The sequence below is a fragment of the Telopea speciosissima genome, chromosome 5 (assembly GCF_018873765.1).
Source record: "Telopea speciosissima isolate NSW1024214 ecotype Mountain lineage chromosome 5, Tspe_v1, whole genome shotgun sequence".
NCBI classification, from domain to species: Eukaryota; Viridiplantae; Streptophyta; class Magnoliopsida; order Proteales; family Proteaceae; genus Telopea; species Telopea speciosissima.
Genome location: NC_057920.1, coordinates 21,137,669 through 21,150,717, shown reverse-complemented (window position 1 = coordinate 21,150,717; position 13,049 = coordinate 21,137,669). Strand labels below are relative to the sequence as shown.

At 39.9% G+C, this 13,049-nt stretch overlaps 1 protein-coding gene across 2 annotated transcripts in view; it reads right to left on the bottom strand.

Annotated features, from left to right (window-relative positions):
• Positions 1 to 2,099: 2,099 nt before the first annotated feature.
• The window catches only part of LOC122662175 (NPC intracellular cholesterol transporter 1-like), a 179,895-nt gene continuing 168,945 nt past the window's right edge, over positions 2,100 to 13,049 (bottom strand). For both annotated transcript variants that reach the window (XM_043857743.1, XM_043857744.1), the window contains exons 32-38: positions 5,126 to 5,162; positions 4,903 to 4,960; positions 4,529 to 4,639; positions 4,353 to 4,420; positions 2,594 to 2,660; positions 2,442 to 2,510; positions 2,100 to 2,234 (exon numbers count right to left, since the gene is read on the bottom strand). In XM_043857743.1, coding sequence (XP_043713678.1) covers positions 2,142 to 2,234; positions 2,442 to 2,510; positions 2,594 to 2,660; positions 4,353 to 4,420; positions 4,529 to 4,639; positions 4,903 to 4,960; positions 5,126 to 5,162 — 503 coding nt within the window. In that variant the 3' untranslated portion in view covers positions 2,100 to 2,141. The remainder of the gene's footprint in view (positions 2,235 to 2,441; positions 2,511 to 2,593; positions 2,661 to 4,352; positions 4,421 to 4,528; positions 4,640 to 4,902; positions 4,961 to 5,125; positions 5,163 to 13,049) is intronic.

The window sequence follows — 13,049 nt, the reverse complement described above, 5'->3', positions numbered from 1 at the left end:
CGGGCTTTAACTGGGCGGGCTCCGTCGGAACTGGCAGGCTGCACCTAGAATTGACACCCCTAAGTATGGCTATCACTACAAGAGATAGAAGGCTTTCTCTTTGTATGGACTATAAATGTGAACTCGTTTTTATCTTCATAATTCAAGTTTGATTTCCTATGAAAAAAAGCTACTTCGTGCCGCTTTGAAGACTAGGAAATTGATTGAAATTTTAGAAGTGGGTATAGAAGGGCCATTGGTCACTTTGTTCTAAATTTGAAGATTTGGCTCCTCTCCTTGGAGAGCATCGCCCAATGAGTGCCCAATGAAGCATCCAACGGTTGTGCTGTGTCACACATCACAATGGTTGACTGTACAACCCAGCCGTTGGATGCATCCTTGGGCACTCATTGGGCAATACCCTCCAAGGAGAAGAGCCCAATCTTTGATTTCGTGCCATTGGGACTTTGCTAATCCACAAAGTAACTAACCATGCCCACCACCATTTCGCATCTGCCTTTTCCGTTTTCGAACTCAGAAAACGAAACTGAGTTTGTCTTTCTGAAACGAAAATCAAAATGTCCCCAATAGCTCAAAATGCTATGCAGACCCCTCCAGAGTCTTGTCTCTTTTATACCAGTATTTTAAAGAACCACTGTTTCAAAAAATTGAATGAATATGGTCATGGCAGGTCAGACAACCATTGTATGTCTCACTGGTCAAAAACTTTCTAGAGGATACTCAGAGTCTGACCATTGGACAGCAATGTTCTAAAACTTCGAGTTTCGATCAACTAGAAAACGAGTTCATCTCAGTTTCGACCATATCTCGGTCGTAAGCTAGGACTTTCTCCAGGCTAACTCGAACCTTGGTTTTGAAACCCAAAAGTTGTTTTTTTTTTGCCCTGATTCTCATTGTGGTGCCTATTTTTGACATTTTAAACTCAATCCATGCATTAGTTTTACATAAAGAACACTAAAAATATTACTTGGGTTTTTGATCCAAGTTTGATACTGTATATTATTCTTGGATATGGTATCGAATAAGGTTTGTCCGGAACATAACTCCTTCAATATAAATGAGATTTAAACAATCTTGGATTTGCTAGAAAGCTTTGTTTTGATAGCTTTCTAACAAGTCTAAGATTGCTTAACTGATTTAAATTGAAAGAGTTATGTACCGGTCAAACTTAATTTGGTGTGTGCAAATATTATCAAAATCACTCTGAATGAAAATATTTTTTTGGATATTAAAACAAATAAATATTTTACTGCATTTTTGGTTTTTAGCAATGTTTTACCATATTAAGATTTATGAAATTTTTAGATTTAAGAAAAACCCCAGAATTAGAAAGTTAAAAATTGCATCTACCGTCGAAAATGTAAATTTTGTTTTTGAACTGGAAAGTTGATTTTTTTTTTCTTTTGGAATTTTATTTTTTAACTATTTTTACTAGATTCCAATAGGGGGGTATTTGCTTATTTATGAATAATATCTTAAGTATATTGCTTAAATGATATTAGACATAACTAATTGTCTATCCTGGTTTCTGACTTGGTTTTTGGCATAAATACATGTCTGCCCTAGTTTTGAGCCAAATTTCCCCTAGTTTCGATGGGGATATGTGTCAAAACTACTGAAATATGGTGAAAACCATAGAACCCGGTCGAATCCAGGGATTTTATAAAATCCCCCTTCAACTCGTCTCGGAAAACTATGAAACCGAGTTAACTCGGTGGTTTCGACATGTTTCGGTAGAGTTTTTCTTCCATGTTTGGCAAGCAAATTATTCAGACTACCAACCATTTCGCAGAAGCAATCTTTGGCCTAGGCCTGCATTTCATGTGTCTCCAAACATTATTTGTTTTTAAACCATGTCACCATGGTTTTTCTTATCCTTGCAAAAACTCCAACATCTACCCCGACCTCAAGCAGAAGCTAGAAGTGCTACTACTTCGGCATTGTCATTCCTATAAAGGTTCGCTACTGTTCTTCAGATATTGACCCAAAAATGTACCATCATTTTAATTTACAGGGTCAATCCTTTTAAAGCATGCTCTGGCTATACATAAACTTATGATACAAAAGAACCTCCCAACTTCCCAATCCATTCTTGCCCATTCTTTGTTTTTTTGCTTCATGGGGTATCCATTCCGTACCTATCACCTAAGCTCTGAAGAAGTTGATGGCCGATCCTCAGACTGCTTCTCAATTAGCACACATCTTGAAGGTGGACCACAAATGCTCAATAGCACCTGCACACAAGCCATACAGAAATGGTTCAGCCATTGGAACTCACTGGCAAATTTGATTGGATCAAGTGGTCGAGGTAAGCAGATAATGAATTACATGATTGTGGCATTTTAGATTTCATGCTTTCACAACAGAAAAAAGAGAATGAAGAGGATAGTTCAAACTAAATTACAGGTTTCTCGAAAAAAAGAAAAAAAGAAATAACTTACGGGCAAAAACACAAGCCCATGCAAGAACCCGAGCAAGACTAGTGCCAGGTACATTTGGAAGTAATAAACCTGCAAAAGAACAGGATTAGAGAAAAGGAAGTGATAGGTCCACATCACATAGACTAAAAAGCAGTAAAAGTTGTATCAGAGACCACAAAAACTTCCGATCTTGCAAAACAGAGGACGATCACTCCAACTAGCTTTGTAAGTGTGATTCCACTACACACAGAAAAACACAGAGAACACAAACATTTGTTATTGATGCCATTTCATGGAAGAAGGTGAAAAAAATTTATAACAGTGAACAAGGGGTCACTGAAGTTGACTGAATAAATATAGCTTGAAACCATATTTGGAAGTGAAATTGCACTGAAAATTGATAACTTTCTTCTCTCCTTTCAACAGAAGTGTGTCAAATGAGCTGGGGGTCTAAATATCATTTTTTCTTCTACTGTATCACGTCAAATGTGGTGTAACATGAAATTTCTCAACTAAAAAACATTGTTCAATACTTACACATGATCCACATTCAATACAACAAACTCAGCCTTATCCCAACTTAATGGGGTCAGGCTACATGGATCCAAACAAAACTAAAAAAAAAAAAACAAAATATGGAAAACATAGATTTAACCAAAAAAATAAAAAAATAATAAAAAAAAAAAGATGGGAAAAGAGAGATGAAAAAGGAAAAGGATAGTAATAGGAGGAAAGAGGCATTCAATGCAATGTCTAATACTTATGAAGTTTCTAGCATTAAGGTTTGCTAGAATGATGGTAACAATTTTTGCTGAAAAAAAAAATTAAGGATATCATTAGGAGTAAAAGAGACTATAACAAGAAAAAGGTAGGGCATGAGAAATTCATATGCCAGCAATATCAATGCACTATATGGTGTCAGGATTAGCATTTATCCTGTTGATATGGGAATGCAATACATGTATAGGGATCTAGTAAACACAGTTGGAAGGTCATAGATGAAAGCTGAGGCCTGAGGGTGGGGACTGATGAGGTTTTTGAGAGGAAACAGATGGTGGATATTTACACCCCAGAGGTTTCCAAATCTGAAAAATTAAACATTAAGACATTAAAACATCTCCAGGAACAAGTCTTCCGCAGAAGACTGTGGGACAGAAGATTTCACATAAAACTGTTCTCTATGAAAACTGGCTGATTTTCCACATGGTCCAGTTTTAAGACTAATAAACGGCGAAAACTCCTGTTCTGCTCCAACCTAGTTCACCTTCCAGTCCAGTCTGGTTCTCAATGGCATCATAACACTAGTGCTAGACAAGTGTCAGGTATGACCCTGGCACTGGCATCAAATGTCATTACTGGATGTCACATGCTGCATTCTTTCCTGCCCATGTGAGTTACAAACATTGAGCCTTCAAACTGCATTATTTCAATATTACTAGCTAGCTATCAACACTTAATGACACAAGAAAACCTGCACTGCATCAGTCAAAATAATAGTGGAAGTGAGAATTATTATAAGAAAAATATGTTAGAAGGTGCTTTGGCATAGGGCGAATTTGGTATTCAAGTTGGGCAATATGCGCGCATGTGTGTGTGCGGTAATTGACATAGATGTGCATGCAAGCTAAAAGTTCTCAATTTCAAGATCATTTACCTTTCGTTTAATCTTTCCTAGTATCAAGTGTATTTTCAAATCATTAATTATAATGAACATAAGAGGCATTTCCACATCAACCAACTGATGCACATACACATGCTAATGTACTGGTCAATGGATACAATTTCCAATACTGGTAGTTCACAAGCCATAGTTAACAGGCTTCCATCCTATAATAGATGCAACCAACAACAGCCATGGTTAAAACATTGCTTTGATTTAGCCAGCTATCAGAGAGAAAACAAAATAAATGAATAATACTATAAGTCTATAACCTGAAGACAGAAGCTCCCATCGTACTCAGGGCCTCCTTTGTCCGTTGAGTCCTATCTCCATGGCTGACCTGTACTCAGGCAGCAACAAATTATAATAACAGCAGATACAAAATTACATCAAAGTAATGCATTGGTCCAGGCAAAGATGAATTGAGTAAACATAAGGTAATACTGACCGAGAAAGCATGTGTTATATGCACACAGAATTCAACAGCAATCCCGATTGACATTATAAGGTTTACAACAGAGATTGCATTCATTTGGATATTCAGAATCGCCATTACACCCTGCAAAGTTCCTTTTGTAAAATAAATATGCAGCAGGAGAAGAGAAGATTCAAATGATAAGCAAAAAAATAGATGTTTCAGAAGAAAGCCTATGACATATTTGAAAATATATGAAATCTTGTCACCAAAACAAAGAGCAGTAAATAGTCTATAACACTGATAAACGCTTCACTGAAACCACCACTGGACCTTAAGATTAAAAAATAAGATACCAAAAGGAGGGAAAATTTGGGAAATTTTTACTTTAATAGAAGAAAGCGTACCATGAGATCTATAATTATCATTGCCAACACAAGCGAAATAATAGCTGAACTCCATAGACTGCATAAAGTAATTCAAGAATAAGAAACCAAATTAACATTACTGTGAATCTGTAATTAAAGAGAAGAGATACATAACCTCCCACTACTTATTTCTTTCAGAGAAAGTGAGAAACTGACTCGCATTAAGCTAGAGCAAAAATAAAGGAGAAAAAGAAATATAAACCTGCATGTGATGACCAGGCAAACGATGAATACAGCACCTGTAAATCATCAAATGAAAGATCCAATCAATTCTCAGATGGAAGTACAAGGAATTTGATGAAGATATCAAATGCAGTATGATAAAATATAAGAACAACTATAATTTAGGATACTGATTAACATAAACAATCATTTAGAGTGGAATAAAGCGACCATCAACCACCATACCACATTTCCAATGTTAATGTGGACCTCAAATACTTGATTAAAGATGGATAGCTGAGGCGAACTAAGCAGCAGGCAATAATTAGCTTGTATTTTCCTTACGAGTTATGAGTCGATTTAATTAAATGGGGGAGCAAGAATATTTGGTTTTGCGAACAGTTTGGATTATAGACATCAAAATTTGAATAACACATCCTGTAGGTATAAAAACCATAATTTTATTGCAAAATGTTGGCCTAGAAGTCATAGGATTCTCCCCTTCTAGAGAGAGTGCCTTTGGGTGGACATGTCTTTTGCCAGATCTTCTATATGTGATGCGGTGGGAAGACTAGCCTTCAGTGCCTCCATCAACCAGATTTGGGACACCATTTCTTTTGACATTAGGAACAAGCTTCCCTGTCTCCTCCCGTTGTATTGACACCGCAAGGAATAGGCATATTGTTGTCTCTTGGGATCTCCCTCCCCCCCCCCCCCCTTCCCATTTGCAGGCCTCTCCCTCCCTGAGAGTCTAGCCTAGCTTTGCTTTCTTTCTGTATATTCCTCTATTTGGGGCCCCTTGTTTTTCTCCTCTTTGGTAATGAATTATTTATTCACCAAAAAAAAAAAAAAAATGGCAGTTCAATTATAACTGGCAGTGACATCTGGTGTAATACCTACCAGAGTTGTCACGGTGTCTAGGCGACCCAAGCCATTGAAGGGGGCCTGGATGCAAGGTCACACAAACAGGCGACCTAGGCGACCAAGGCGACACGAGTTGTCAAGGTGCCTTGATGCCAAGGCGGTCACATTGGTGATGCCTAGACAACTATGATACCTACGATACCTACCAAGCAAGAGGTTTATATCAGGATAATTGTCTGCCAGTCACACTTCCACACCTTCTTAGGTATTTGATACATGGCAAGCTTTTTGTTTTTGTTTTTTTTTTTCCTGGTAAGCATCAATTTTGAAAGACTGACCACTTGTTGAACTATGATTCCCATTCAGCTATGTTTCGTAGAACACTTCTGCCCATCTAGCTTTGTCGTGTTGACAAAGCTAGATATATGTTTGGATATCCCTGCACATGTTTTGCATATAATCTGCTCAACATATTCCTTCCCCCCCCCCCCCCTCCACTTTTGAGTTTTAACAAGGTCCCAAGTTTTTCTTTCCTCTCTACCCCAAATTTTTATAGTTTCTTTCGACTTCATTATAGAGCTGTGAGCGCAGGTGTGTGCTTGCATGCGTATGTATCTTTGTGTGTTTCTGTTAGTTCGACTTACCACCAACCAGCTTTTTCACCTAAATAATATTATTTTATCTAATACAAGAAGCAAGATCAGCCCCCCCCCCCCAAAAAAAAAAAGGTATGAAACAGTTCCTTAGTCAGGCTCTCTTTAGAGAAGGAAGTCTACATAGTTGTACTTGTATCCCCCTTCTAGATTTTGGAGGGAACACTGTTTCTACATGACAGCATGTCTCCCCATTTCCACAAACCACAAAGGGTAGCAGTCAGTTATTAACATGAAATCAACTCATTATAAGCAGTAGCAAATTTCATTGATTGCTCTAGCAATGATGGAAGCACCTATAGCATTACATTTGAAATGCAAAAACTTCCTATAGCCAGTAAGGTTTTCACTGACGTTCCAAGGATAATTTTCTGGAGTTTTTCTTTTTCCTCTTGGTAGAAATCGCTTCCTCTAAAAGGCCGACCTTGTAGGAAAGGGAGGAAACAATATGTATATCATACAGGAGCTCTAACACGGCGGACTATCCAAAGAGGGACACGGATGGATAAATAATTCAACACCTGCCCGCTCCCAGGGCTCGATACTGTGACCCCTACCTGCTCTGATACCATGTAGAAACTGCTTCCTCTAAAAGGCCGACCTTGTAGGAAAGGGAGGAAACAATATGTATATCATACATGAGCTCTAACACGGCGGACTATCCAAAGGGGGGCATGGGGAATCGTTATCCTCTGCTGTCCATTGCCCGGACAGCAGAGTGCTGTCCCCTCACATGGGTGCGAAATGACGATTTAACCACCCTGCCTGAGGGGTGGTTAAATCGTCATTTCACGCCCATGTGAGGGGACAGCACTCTGCTGTCCGGGCAGCGGACAGGATAAAAATTCAGGACACGGGTGGATAAATAATTCAACACTCTTGTTCTTATTTGGATCCTAAAAGGTAGCAAGAATTTTGCATATTCAGGAATATGTTTCACATGGAGCGATTTGAGCACTGTTAGCATTTCCATTTTAATCTAGGGAGTAGAACTATTTCATCCTTCATCTCAGGTCATTAGATTCTTAGTTTGAAAATTTGCTATTAGTTGTACACAAGAATGGTTATTCATGGGAAGTTGGTTACTTGCTCGTCTCAGTTGGAAAGAGACAAAACTCGCCTTCATGAGTACGAAATTGAGACTATATTCCACTGAGATGATGGTGGCTCATCACAAACTAGATTTAAAAGCCTTGACAGCGATGAAATGAGTATAAGATTCATAATTCTTCACAAATACCATATGAAATCATTTGGTTACTAAATATCAAATTCCTATTATTCAGATTTCTTTACAGCAACACAGGTTAGGCTTGACAACCTTATAATTTATTGCTCTTGTAGAGATTTTTCATTTTCAGTTTTTAATTGCATCATCTGTATTTTCACTCAATGTCAGACTGTTTTGTCCACAGGAAAAATGGTTCCATTATCCAACCATTCAATTTGGGCAGTTTGACTGCCAAAGCAAATGGTATAAAAATAAAAACAATAATAATTATATACATTTCCATAGTACCAATTGGGCTTTGTGAGCTGATGGATAAGGTTGCTTCCATGCATTTGAGAGGTACGTCTTGTAAGGCTACCTTTTAAGATTTCACTATTTTGTTCTAAATTGTATAACAATTATCATAAAAAAGGCATGCCAATGGTCTATGGTCTGCCAGTGCCAGGTAGAGACTTTAACCATACAGTAAGAATAGTTTTCAACCAAGTCAATGGTTTCGAAAAAAATGAAGCTTCCGGGGTCAGTACGACTGTACTTAAGACCAATCAACTGGTCTAGCCCTCCAAATATCCAGTCCAGTCCAGTAATCTGGTTTTTAGAACCTAAAACAGTGGATCATTTAGTATCAAATGCAAAATCTCAGAATCCACAGTCTTGCTGATAAGTGTAGTTGTGTTCAAGGGGGTCCCAAACAGAGATATAACATAGGAGCAACGTAAGGGGCCCAATGATAAGGGTTTCAGCTATGGATGCATTAGGGCTGGTCTGTGCGGGATTTTTCTTAGGGCTCAGCCCACGCCCGGCCTGAGGTCGGACTGAGATATTTCAGTACAGGCCCGACCCTGCAGGGGTAAGGATGCATACATTACGATCCCCCCCAGACCACGCACTGGTGGGAGCCTCGTGCAATGAGTACGCCCTTTTAGGACCAGCCCTGCAGGGCTTAGAGGGGGCTGGGCTTGGCCTTATTTTGTCATTAGAGAATGCTATGTCCATAAATAAAGCTAGACATCCCAAGCCGCTTGCATTATTTTTGGGTTTTGATCCATAGATATAAAACATGTGTAAAAATATATATATAGGGCCAGGCTCAACCCAAGGCCTCAGCCCAGGTCTGGCTCGGCCCTAGCTTGGGCCACCCTACAGGTTGCTTAGGGCGGGTTCGGCCTTGCCGGGTCAAACTTTCACCCCTAGTTTCAACCATGGTTCAAAATCTCGCGTAATATCGCCGATACTTCGGTATATTTCAGATATTTTGACACTGTTGAGACGAGATGACCTTGCGAAATGAAAAAAGTCCAAATTTCGGTATATTTCGTGAAATTTCGTCAAAATTTCATGAAATTTCAGTATATTTCATAAATAAAGTGCATTTAACAATTTATACATCAGGGTCCGACCGTATACTGTCAATCAAGGATGCAAACCCAAAACACCACTTTAAGTTCATTTTTTTGCAATATGAAGGTTTAAATGTGTTTATTTAACTTAAAATAAGGGTGTGCACATGAAGTATTAGGCCTTAATATGGCCAAAAACCCACCGAGATGGAGTGCCGAAATATGGTAGAAAAAATACCATATTTCGGTGAAATTTCGGTATATTTCGGATATCTCGACCAGCCCGAGATACCGAGATATTGTGAGATTTCAAACTATGGTTTCAACATCATCAAGAAGGGTTTTGAACACCATCCCTGAAACAACAGGAAGAATATCTCCGAGGAGTTGAAGGAGATGTCCCAACTAAATAGAATTTCATTCAATACAATCTCGAATTGGTTGTACTTATACTCACTAAACCTAATCAGTCCTACAATAAACTTAAAAGGCCAAATAAAATTATAACACTCTTAGACTAACTAAGCACACAAATATAGAAATACAATTAATGTTCCTGAAACCATAATTGCTGTGGCAGCAAGGTGAGCCTAGGCGGTGCCAGGGCACCTTGGTGCCTACGTGACTAAGGCATTGAATATAAAGGGGGGTGGGTTTAAGAGTAAACTGTCAAAGTTTCTTCTTCTTAAACTTTAATTTTAGTAAGATTATTTTGTGCAAGAAGTTCAAATTTTTTATTTATAAATACAAAAGGGCAAAAGTATATTTTGTAGGCCAAGACATAGGGGAGTACTGGCAATGACCCAGGTAAACATAATTCTCCCCCCTTCTCTGTTCCCTGCCTCCTTCCTCTGCCTTCCCTTTCTCTTTTTTTTTTCTCTACCAGTAGTGGCAACTGTTGCTGTGGCTTCCTATTCTTCTCCTTCTTCCCATTTACCCATCTCCCCCCCTCTGGATTCCTTTTTCCCCATTTTTCCTTGGGAATTTCCAAATCTGGATACCTAGACTACTTGGTGGAGGGCCGGTTAGGAGATGGAAGATTCCTGAGAAGGGTTTAGAGTTGCAGGGAGGGAGAGAAGAGGGAACACACACACGCACAACTCTCTTGAGCAAACAAACAATGTCACTATTCAATTCTTAAATCTGTGTTCTCTTACGTATCATAATGAATATAAAGGAGCTCTTAACATATTTAAATTGGAAACTAAATAAACTAGGAAATAACTCAAATTAGCAACTACCAAATTAATACCTACATAATCTACCCACCCAAATAAAATAAAATAGAATAAAGATTGCATCGTAGGTTGTCTACCAGCCATTGCCAGACCAGAAAATTGGTTTAAGACCAATCCTTGGTTTGGGCCTCCAAAGTGGGTCATGTTGGTCCAGCCAGGCTAAGGCAACTGCATCAGCTCACGTCCTCTGAAGATGAGGTCCAAGAATGCCGTCCGAGTCAACTTGCCAGAGGAATGTACCAGCTGTCTTCTTGAGTTTGATAGATGGATGATCTTTCGTCGGAAGAAACTTCATCTCGAGCCCACCATGTAGAAAAGAACATGTATTCTCATAACCACAATGCTTGGCCTTCTTGTCATACAGCCATGGGCAGCCCAAAAGAAAGTGGCAGACTTTCAGAGGGAGGACATAACATTGCACCTGATCAATCAATCCACCATGGAATATGTGAGCAAACACCTTTTATCAATCTTGAGATTTGGGTTGTTCACCCACGCAACTTTGTATGGATTAGGATGAGGCTCCATCTTCAGACCCAACTTGCGAACAACATCTTCAGCGACGACGTTGGTGCAGCTGTCTAGGTCAATCACCATGATACACAAGGTGTCATTGAATCGTACCCTGGTTTGAAAAATACTGTTACAATGCCAATCTTCATCTTCCTCATTGGGAACCTTCTGTGTAGTCAAGAGAGGATGAATAACATAACACGATTGACATTCACCATCACTATCACTGTCCTCGACCTCACTAGACTCACGTTCATGCTCAGCCTCCAGATTTACTATCCATGTTGTCTATTGCTTGTCCAGTGCAAATGATATGAAGTTGTCCTTGTCAATGTAAGAAGCTACGAACCGGTTAGGGCACTGAGCAGACATGTCTGTACGCCTTGTACATGAAGCACTGAATAGCTGCCTTCAGCATCACTGAGTTCCTATCATATCACGCTGAGAGGAAGAATAAGGCCAGTCTAAGCCTTGCCGAGGTGGGGGAGTAAGGACGGACTGGACATGTAGGTTCCATAGAAGAACCACTAGCCTATGGTTTGCTAACTGAAACTGACTTCTCCTAAGAAGAAAACTGATGTGGGCGGAAGCTATCACCTCTGGAATATGTGTCAATAAAAGTCCTGAGTACAAGACTGTGTCAAAGTTTCCACAACCTGAGATGCCACCTGAACTGCTTCCTCTATAGTAGGCAGTCTATTGGCTGCAAGTGCTGCACTAATCTGTGGGTGCAAGGGTGGAAGCTGTTGCGGAGTTGTGCCACCAAGACCTCATCTCGATCTCACTCAAGCTCAGAATGAGTGGCTAAGTAATAGAACCTGGCCACTTACTCCTCAACTGACATACTATCTTGCCTCAATTGCACAGATTTGAGGTGTAAACTCTGCTTGTAATCAGTCAGTTGGAATCTCTACTCCATTGCATTTCGCATCTCACCCCATGTAGTAACTTGCCCCTGGTGTTTGATCTACTAGACCCGAGCTGTGCCTTTCAACTTGCCTGCAAATATCAATTTCCAGGCCTCTGTCAAGTTGTACCATCTGAAGTAAAATTTCCAAACTATGAACCCAGTCAAGATATTGCTATGGGTTATGGACCCCATAAAAATCAAGCACGTCCAACCTTGCTGCTTTGTCCATTCTGTCCTCATATCATCCAGCCCCATATGGTGTTGGTGGTGGTGGTGGTGGGATGACGTGTAGCAAGTCCTGTGGAACAGTGTTGGAAGAATCCTCAGATAGCATGGGACTCTTCCCTTTGTCTGAACCACCAATCGGTCATTAGAAGCTTGCACAGATTCCATCATTGTCTGAATGGAATTGACAGCGGTAGTGAGACTATCAATTTTTGCATCGATTTCTCCTTTATAGGAGTTGAGCTGTTGAAGGATCTCTCTGTTGGCTACCATGTTAAGATGAGCAAGAGAACACTCAAAAGGGTAGGGGCAAAAGAGTAACTACTCAATAGTTATAAGAGTAATGGCAAAATGGTAAATAAGCTGAACTCTATAACAGGATGGCACCATAGTTATCAAGGCGACGCCTAGGCGTCCAGGCTCCTTGGGCGCCTTGGCCCGCCTTCTTGGTGTCGCCTTGATTTTGAACCCTCTCCAATGCCTTGGTCGGTGTGCAGCCTTGATAACTATGGAAGGCACCACCGTAATAATGAAAGTTCAACTATAAACACACAAGAGAGTGCTACATATGGGAAGGGCAAACTTGGGAATCTAAAATAAATTTAGAACAAGAGGGGTAATTCTGGAAAAGAAGTTTGAAGATTTAAAACAACTAGACTGGAGGGTAATATTGGGAAATCAGTGGAAGAAAAGAAGGGAGACTTATCGTTGGGAGCAGGTGGAAGACATGTGGAGTGGAAGACGCTATTGAGTTAATTTTCTTCGTCACGTGATGGGACTGCAGCGGGATATTCTGGAGAGCAGAGGCGGGAATGCAACGGGAATCTAGGGGTAAGCATGAAGGAAACCAGGAGAGCCAAGCTCGAGACAGCAGTGGGAGTCGACTTCGAAAACCAGGTACGAGTTCTATCTTTGTTCTGTTTCTCGCTCTCTCTTCTCTTCACTCTTTTTTTTTTTTCACTTGATAGAACCCTAGAAGGGGTTTGCTTG